The sequence below is a fragment of the Musa acuminata genome, chromosome BXJ2-5, assembly GCF_036884655.1.
Source record: "Musa acuminata AAA Group cultivar baxijiao chromosome BXJ2-5, Cavendish_Baxijiao_AAA, whole genome shotgun sequence".
NCBI classification, from domain to species: Eukaryota; Viridiplantae; Streptophyta; class Magnoliopsida; order Zingiberales; family Musaceae; genus Musa; species Musa acuminata.
This window is the reverse complement of record NC_088342.1, coordinates 43473968-43483850: the sequence shown is the minus strand read 5'-3', so window position 1 is coordinate 43483850 and position 9883 is coordinate 43473968. Positions and strand designations below refer to the sequence as shown.

Sequence of the window (9883 nt, the reverse complement as noted above, 5' to 3'; positions counted from 1 at the left end):
TAGTAGAATGGGAGAATTTTTCTGTTTGGCAAAAGAAGGAATCAACATTGTACAATTTGTGTTTCATGAACATTGGATGCATATTTCACAAGCTTCCTCACACCTAAAAAGGAACAAAACCTATTTACACAAGTAATGAAACCTGTGAAGTATGATTCTCCAATGAACAATAGTACATGTAGCATCATGATTTTGAACAGAAACTCCAATTACTTGGCCTCATCTTCCTTTTGTGATACTAGTTAATGGAAAGAACGGCCAAAATAGCATGTTCCAAATTTTCATGTTCAAGATCATCCTCAAAACCATTTCTTCCGACTTGTCGACCCTTTGTCACCAGACAAAAACCTCGGAAGATTAAGTAAGGAGTTGACTCGCGTAACACCTTCTAGGGCAGACCATTCCTCATCCTCTGTCGCAGATATACAATCAGCAAGACTCTTACTAGACTGGGATCTTTCTGCCACCCTTGGCACCCTGGATACCTCAGACACTGGAACAATCTCATTAGCATCAAGAAGAGTGTGCGAGCATTCCAATGGGGAAGCACGAACTTGAGCTCCACCCGCAATTGAATCATCTATTACTACTGCTGTTGATACTGCTGGCTGAATAGGCGACTTCTTGGAGTGGACTGTCTGAGATTGGTCAGATGATGATGGGTTATCCAAGTATAGACAGACAACAGCACAGTCATCAATTTTTGAGGTAGGAAATTTTAATCGCCAAGCTCGAACCGCACAATCAACAAGAGCTCTGGCAGCAGTTCCACGGGTTGGTGCTGATGCAATAATATCAACAGCTTCCTTGTTTGAAAGAACATCCCAAACCTATGAAAAGTGCACAGTTATTACAAAAATTCTGAAAGTTGTCATGCTGGACATTCTTTAACAAACACCTATTTATGTCATAGTTTGTGGTAACTCCATGAACGATGGAAAATTAAGTATCAGATGAAATAATTTATATCCTTAAGAGGATTAAATATCATATGGCATCATCTAATAATTTCTAAAAAGACAAGCCACAGAAAAATTTATGCCTCTCTCAATAGATCAGTAATAAGGACAAGATGCTAGAAGCAAAGGTTAGGAACTCATAATCATTTCAGGAAGATAAATAGAGAATAAGACAGACAAAGAAAAGGGAAGAGACTGAAGAAAAAATAACTGATTGATCTACAACAAGATAATGTTACAGGTTGAATACTTTAGTTGATGGGCTCGATAAGGAAACAAGGGTTGGAAATAGCTACAACAGTCAAAGAGGATGCTTGTGAACACAACTCCGACAGGCACAGTACTGACGGAAAGAATTTGAATTCGCCACATAAGCTTAAGATATTTGCACGATGTAGTCACATGAAAACAAAAGTACTTTCAGCTGGTCTACTAAGAAATTAAACCATGAAATTAGAAGGTTAAAGTTATTATATCTGCAAATGATTTATTTTCGGCAACAGTATTCACAATGACTAATGTTATATAAGTGGAGCATACCCCATCAGTAGCCAGAATGATAAATTCATCTTTGTCAGTGAGATGACGATATGAGATATCTGGAACAGATATCAAACCATAATCTTTGAGGCAGAAGTCCCCAAAAGCTCTGGCCATGGCCAAGCCAGGAGAGTCACTGTTTGGTAACCATACTCGGGCAACTTCTGGTTCATCCTGCAGGGCAAAAACTCTTCCTTTGCATTGCTGGATTCTGGCTGCTTCTCCTAAAACAACACATTGAAGATTAAGTAGCACATAGAAAATAAAGACTGCACAAGTAAAAGTTCTCAATAATGAGAATATATAGTGATCGCTTCATTTACAATAATGACAGGGTGTGTTTTGAAGTCAGAGAAAGATACTCCTTTGCAAACCTAAATAGCTATTCTATTTAGGTTTGAGTCATGGAAATAGCTTTTCTATCAGACTTTAAAATAGTTAAATTTGCTTGATGACAGACATACATGACATCAGGAAAAGAAAAAGGTATGTTGCCTGTAGGACATAAGCAAAATAAAAGTAACCAAAAAATGAGTTGGGGAACAGAAGGTCTGAATATCTTCTAGCAAGTTCTACTGCCTCCAAAAACATGCTTTATTAGATTCACAAAGAAAAATGTGCCATACTTGGAAGATTGGGCTTCAGGTCCACAGTCAACTCTACTGCAATCAAATTATTGTGCTTGTCCCGTGTGCCCATTACTGCTCTTGAGTCCCCAAGGTTCCCTATTACAAGATCCCGCCCCTGCAGAATTGTAGATAAACTAAGACAGCAGGCAAAATTGATTGGAGGCAAATGAATGTTCTAGAACTTGGAGGTATTTGGAACTTATCCATGTGGAGCTGGTTCGGTTTGGAATATTAGAACCATAAAGAGAGTTTGGAACAATTCCACGAAGTTCAACTCAGGAGTGTTGGAACAATTACCTGTTTTACAACAGTAACAGCAGGCAAAATTTATTGGAGGCAAATGAATGTTCTAGAACTTGGAGGTATTTGGAACTTATCCATGTGGAGCTGGTTTGGTTTGGAATATTAGAACCATAAAGAGAGTATGGAACGATTGTTCCAACGAAGTTCAACTCAGGAGCAGCGAATTATTTAGAAGACAAAAAATGTTTTGGAGCTCATTACCTGTTTTACAACAGTAACAGCTGTAGTTCCACTACAGAAACAATCAATTGTAGGGTTGAACTTCAATTCTTTATCCACTATTTTAAAGGCCTTCAGAATAGACTTCTTAAGTGGAAGATACATCGCAGGTAGTGTTTCATTCTCATCGACATCTAAGGAATCACTGAACTCATCGTCAATGGTAATTGATGTTGTTTCTACAGAATCCGTCCCTCCAGACATGCTATTAAATTGATGAGGGCCCTTGTTGCCATTAAAATTAGCTCTCCATTGATCGGATAGCTTGAGAGGAAGAGAATCTCTGACTTTCTTGGAAACCATATGACCAAATGGACCATGACCGTCAAACACTCCACAGAAGATTGTGTCACTTCTCAGCATAAAATTCTACATTAAAAAATAATGTCATTGGAATTTTAGTCAAAAAGAGTTTGATAATGTAGTTATTATAAAAAAAAAGAAACAATTATGAATACAAATGAATGCGTATAGACTGGAAGCTTTTAAAAGATTCATATCAGGAAACTCACGAGATTAAATAGAAGTCAATAACCTGTTTGGAATTATGATCCTAGTTCGGAGAACATATTAGTAATATCTTAACTAAAATTTTGGGAAACTAAAGGAAACAATTGAAGGCAAGAGATGGTTCTTTCCATTAATTAGACATGATTGACTAAAAAATTATGAGTGAAAGAGTTGCTAGAGGATTATAAGGGGTCCATGAAGCAAAAAGAAATCCTATTTAATGGTTAGCTAAAGCACCTCTCTATATGTTACAGCTGATGCACTGTGAATTCAAAAGGTTGTGTAAATATTAACAATCTACACTTGAAGAAACCTACACTACGTTACAGAATGGAAAATCTAGAACTTGATGGTCTTGGAATAAATAGCTAACATAAAAGAGAAACTAATGGATAGATGATTTGATTTCATTCATTTAGTGAATATAAATAAGCTCTACAGAAGGATAAAAAATTGAATTGATACTGCTTCAACGTAACACTAGAAGAGTTGTACAAATGAAAATGGTTTGCAAATAAGAGAGAAAACATCAATAAAAAGCAAGGGATTTACTAGTTACATGAGACATAAGATTAATGTAAGGTTCCATCATCAATGGTAAACCATTTAAGATCATAACATGAATTCCATTATATAAGACTTCAGTGGAATTGTCAACACAATATTGGTGAATTTCTCAATCGAATGCTAGATCCTGTGAGAAAAGGCAAAGTTGTGGCCCATTCAGTTGACAGCATACCGATAGCATTTCCTTGTCACATGTTCATGCTCAAAACATGAGCATGGCTGGAATCAACACAAAGAAGCAACTTGTCGGATTCAGCCTTTTGTCAGAAGCATCATATCAATGACATGATCGGTAACCTATAATTCATGTGATTCGATATGTTTGACAGGAAGCAATCAACTGGGACCAATTCACCCACTCAGAAGGAAAAAGAAAAGAAAAGGCAATGCCACTGAATAAATTCTGTTATGACAACTCTTCTCCACATGATGAAGTTCTTCTACAAAAGTAGCAAAGAACTTTTGAGAAAGAAAAAGGAGAACAGAAAAGGCATGGAGAAAAGAAACAGAACAATGAACTTCCACATATGACAGTTGTTTTTAATGATCACTTGAGCTTCCTACTTAGAAATTTGTGATAAAACTATCTGCTTTCTCTGTGAATCAAATTGATGCTTTCATATACATGTCACTTTACAAACATTGATGCACATACTGGACTAGTTAATGGTTATTTCCTTGTTTTGTTCCATAAATCCTCTCCTTCAGTTTCGTGTGTACTTCTGTTATTACATGAAAATAACTTTTGCCAAGTAAAATTTCTTTTCCCCACACAAAAGAAGGTACCTGAATGATTTATGAGCACACGTCACTATTTTTTCCATTGTAAGAGTACACAGAGTTTCAAACTTTCCATCGCAGTCAATATTTAGTGAATATCAATTGAACATAAAATACAAATCAAGATGTATAATATGCATATATATCACCATTCAAGAGGTGAGCTGTTAGAAGTGTTTGCATGTGTTCAGATTACACTACAGATACAGGGATATGCTGCCTCAATGGTTTTGTTTAGGTATATAACAACAGAATCTTGATGTGTTAAAACTGTCTAGGGCTACAGATCTGTTTGTTTCCAAAGGAAAACCATAAATGGGACATATCTGTATGACAAATTTAATGGAATTGCCAGAATATAGTGACAGAAATACAAAATGCAGTTGTGTCTATAATTCCCTAGAAGAGCTTAATCTAGCGAATGCAGCTGATAAGTAAATTTTGTTAGTAATGAACCTATTGTAGCAGGAACATGAGTGTACTAAATGCCAACCAATTGAACCTAAAATGATCCTTAAAACATCCACATAAAACAAACCAAAAATAGATTTGATCATATAGGCATGGGAATATTACGACGCATAAACCACAGCTACAAGTTGAACAGTGCTAGCTAGATATGTAAGTTACTGGTAATGCTGGGATCTTTTGAACTTTTCTAACTTACTTGTACCAGTGAATTATTTTGTATGTTTAGTATTTTACCGGTGAAGAACATGTTACGGGGGAAAGGACACTTAGCAATTATTACAAACAAATTTAGCATACAACACTACTGACCATGGTACATGCATTAAACAAGCCCCAATTGGAAACCACCAACAATTAGTGAACTTCCACTGATGAGTTAATATCAAGGCATATTCAAGTCAAAAGAAGGGCATAAAAAATTTCCAGAAAATTAATCACACAGAAAAATGGATTGAAATTTTAACCAAAAAAGTATTTTTTTAATCAAGAGAAATTAATGCTACACTTGTTTCCTTGTCCTTTTCCTCTGTAGCCTTTCTTTCTCTCGTCCCCCTTTTCTCTGTCTACTGTGCTAATTTCAAATCATTTGAGGGAATCCTTGTAATCTCATTTCACGGCGAAGAAAATAGAACCTTAAAAAGAACACTATTAACCATATAAAAAATCTGGATTAGGGCGAATAGGAGAGTCCAAATGCATGCATGACTTAAAAGAACGAGTGACTCATTAACCCAAAATCCATTACCCACAAGAATCCAAGCTTTTGCCGTCAAACCCCACAAACCAAGAGCAAAAAGGAGGGGGGAAAAGTTTTTGACCACATGCATAGGGTTAAAACCTGGTACCTCCCAAACGATCATGGCGTCCTGGTTGGTCCCCTTCTTCCCCTGCTGAGTATAGAGGCACGCAGCCTCGGTGGCGCCATTCAAGAACAACCGATCGGGCAACCGGTGGAGTTCGTCCTCCCTTACGTCGCCAAAGACGGAGACGGCCGCTGGCCACCGTCCTCCCCCTCCTCCTCCTTCGCCCTTCGCCCCCTCCTGCTCTTGTAGCTTCTTCCTCGCCTTCCAGCTCTGGGAGCCAGACCGGGCGCGGGACGAGGAGGCGCCGGCGGGCTCCTTCGCCGCCGTCTGGGAGCACGACATGCAGGAACCCATTTGAAAGCTACCACTGATCGAACGGCTGCGGTCGAGCTCGCGCAGGTTCCAGAGAGCTCGAGAGACGGAGGGAGGGAGGGAGCGGAGGGGGGCAGCTGAGTTGGTATCTTTATATATGACTTGGAAAATAATATTTTTTTATGCATTAATTTATTTTCCTATTTTTTTTATGTGCGTTTCCTTTTTTTTGCACAAATTAAATCTTCAACAGGAAATTAATTTACAGAAATATTAATGTGAAGAATATTCTCGAATGGATAATTGTCAACATAAATATACTTTAAAATAAATAAAAAAATATTTTTCCGACGAAAATGATATCCAAAATATTTATGTCTAAAAGATCAGTATGATTGGATGTATTTGACTCACTTTTTATCTTAAATTTGGGATTCAAATATCCATGCATGAAACAAAGATTTACTCATCCTTCAGTTCAAATCCTCATTTAATGAATAATTATATAATGCTTTACAGATTTGACTTACTTGGATGTGAGATTAGATAAATGAGATATGTGAATGCTTTAATCTAGTGATTAAAAGGTATATCTGAATCGATAGATATCGTATATATGTCGATTCTAAAATCAAAATTGAATAGTTAATTTTTTTATTTTTATTTAAAATAATTTAAAATAATAAAAGTGATTCTAATTGGGTTATGAAAGACTATATGCTCATAATTTATTTAATATTTTATTATTATTATTAATCATAACTCATCATTTTATATTTCTTGAGACAGCTGTGGGTGAATAGTTGTTGCTGATAATAATAATAGAGCATATGATCATTCAAATCATGCACAATCACAAACATGAGCTGTCCCTACTTCTTTACATGAATTGGACTTGTAATTGGAGTGATGGATGGTGATGTTTTCTTTGTGGAGGAAGGTGTGTGGCTACAATTCGTGCGTGTGCGTGTATCGATAGACTTCCCTATACTTTATCTTGATTGATTAGTGTTATTTTGACTACATTTTAAGAGATTTTGATTTGGCATCAGTTAGTATGATTGAAGTAAGGTCATTTGGCCTCTACTATCATCCACCGAAAATGTTATATATGTTTAATATAATGTTTAAATCAAAGATCGTCGACCATAAGTATCGATTTTTAATCTGATTGATATGTATGAATCGGTATAGTATTATGTTAGAAAAACTTTTATACGATAAATCTTTAGTTAGAATTAAGATCTCATAATATTATTAAATTATATCATAATACATTCGAAAACATGAAGTCTGCTGCTTAACGAAGGAAACTATATCGTTCTCCTCCCCCTTTCTACTACTTGACATATAATCACTATAATTAATGATATTTATGATCATTGATTAAAATACAAGAAGACCCTCTAAATATAAGACTAGAGGGAGTTAATTCTCATCAAAATAATATCCTAAGATTAATATTCTCTTTTTATTAGTTATTTTCTTTAATCAGAATCTAATTAATCTTTTTTAATATATATATATATATATATATATATATATATATATATATTATCTTAAGTTATTGAACTATATAATCTAACATTTTACTATTACATACTATAGACTGAAAGAGGAATAAAGAGAATAGTATATCATCATGTATCTTTCAATACTATTGAATTATAAAGTAAAGTAAAATAAAATGAATGATATTATATCAATATTAAATTATACGTCACTCAGAAGATTTTGATAGATTACCATAAAATGATATATTCAAATCTTTTATCTTTCGGACCGATAAATGCCAATCAATATATTCCAATACAACCATTTTATGTATAGTTATTAGTTGTAGTTGCGAGTAAAATATATAGTATTACACATAGTGAATTAATGGTATATATACTGTCCATGACATGATTGTTTTAATCCAATACATATAAGAAATCCAAAAAAAATATTGATATGGTAATGATGTATTTGACTCATTAAGGATTTAAAATTATATCTAACATATTCTAAAAATATGATATAACCAAGTTAATATAAATGTTTTAGATCAAGCTTCATCATCATAGTAAAAAGTAGATAATGTATTTCTTCTTCAGGAAAAGAATAGTTTAATTAGTCAATTAAGAAACATCATCAAGGAATTAGAAAAAGAAGAAATCTGAAATGAATGTTAGCTATTCAAGCAAATATACAAAATCCAAAGCAATTTGAGAAGAAGTATGTAAGGAAGAAAGCCTAGGATCTTTCGTATTCTCATTTCAAGCTTTGGTTACTTCTGATCTCATGAGTTCCCAATCTAGTTTTAACATTGATATTAATATTATTTATTTTGAATGGACAGATATGAAGGCATGTGCTGTAGACAAGAGGCATATACTCCCAACCCTCTTGATGGACCACAAATAATGGTTAATAGATGATTAAATAGTCTGCTATTAATTTGATGATGAAATATTTCTCTTTCGCTAGTATGATTGATGGAGATATGATACTCCGAGTCTAATTAATAATTTCATATTTTTAAAATAAGTTATTATTTTTATTAAAATAGATGGATATAGTCAAAGGATACGTAATGACATAAAATTATCCTAGTAAATTAGGTCGTATATATTCTAACCTAACGAGATTTATGAAAGAAAATATCGATTGATATTAACTTTTTACTGCAGTAATGTGTGTATACATTAAAGAAAAACATATGTGAAAAACTTTGATCATGAGAACCCCACTTTGATCTTTATCAGAAGAAAAACTCAGCTTGAGTAAATGTTGCTGTTGCCAACCCCCACTATATTTGTCAGATGAGTCTGTCAATCCACTGCAGCTGTTCCTTAAACCAAGATGGAGTTTCTTCAGGGTAGAACTGATGGCTATGTCAGCTATCATAGTCAATGAATGCTCCCCTGACTTCAAAGTATCACATCAGTTGGGTAGAGATGATGTACAAGGATGTCAATCATGTATACTGCCCAACTTGGTTTCTAGTTCTTGTCCATATAATGCTACTAGAAAACCTCTCATCTTTCAACCTACTATTATTCTTCATTTTGGTACTAATATTCTCCAGTTTGGTAGGTGATGGATGGATGTCCTCCATCTCCAATTGCCCAAACCTTCATAAGAATTGAGGGGATCATGCAGAATGTTATTGCATACATCTGAAAGTAGATAGTGACTTTGAAGAAGAAAGGAGATATGCCATTTACAAATTCCATAAGAAACCTCTCCTCATGAATGAATGGGTTAAGCTTAGTGGGCCAAACTATGCAGGAGGGAGGCATAAGTTTTCTATTTAGGAATGGAGATTGTGTTGGAGCATTTATATGAACAATGTAAAATTCCTATTTGTATGAAAGAGACTGTTCATTCCTTATTTCTACTTAATGATGAGATACAAGAAAAGGAAAAAATCAATTCTTCTTGATTGACACTCTTCACTGTTGCTCAACTAAACTTTCCCCCATTGTTCCTTCATTTTTCACAAATTGGGAGAATAATTTATATTTTGGATTATTTCTTAATTAACAGTGCATTGCATGAATCTAAAAAAAATACATGCTTAAGACCGTATTTGCATGTGGCTAAGTTATATTTCTTTAATTTCATACTAAAGCTATCAAATATTTTAATTATAATTATATTAGTAGTATTATTTCTATATTAATTTATATGGATGATACTATTAGAACATAAATCAATCATATTTAAAATAAATAAGATAAGGTTAAAAGAAACAAAAAAAAACCCAAAATCGCATTTTACGCTATCCTAAGCCACATTTTGAAAA

General features: G+C 34.3%; 1 protein-coding gene across 1 annotated transcript; it reads right to left on the bottom strand.

Moving 5' to 3' along the window:
* On the bottom strand, positions 1-6222 carry LOC135586883 (probable protein phosphatase 2C 66). The gene is made up of 5 exons (XM_065109663.1): positions 5824-6222; positions 2633-3019; positions 2126-2243; positions 1500-1723; positions 1-830 (listed from the first exon to the last, which is right to left on the bottom strand). The coding sequence occupies exons 1-5, from the start codon at positions 6133-6135 to the stop codon at positions 300-302; spliced, it is 1572 nt and encodes a 523-aa protein (XP_064965735.1). The 5' UTR covers positions 6136-6222; the 3' UTR covers positions 1-299.
* Positions 6223-9883: the final 3661 nt, after the last annotated feature.

Bases quoted from the DNA above. Each gene is read 5' to 3' on its own strand.
- LOC135586883 (XM_065109663.1), bottom strand. From the start codon at position 6,135: ATGGGTTCCTGCATGTCGTGCTCCCAGACGGCGGCGAAGGAGCCCGCC. The intron at 3,020-5,823 runs GTACCAGGTTTT...TTTTTAATGTAG, and splicing joins ACGCCATGATCGTTTGGGAG to AATTTTATGCTGAGAAGTGA. The intron at 1,724-2,125 runs GTATGGCACATT...GTGTTGTTTTAG, and splicing joins CCTGAAGCCCAATCTTCCAA to GAGAAGCAGCCAGAATCCAG.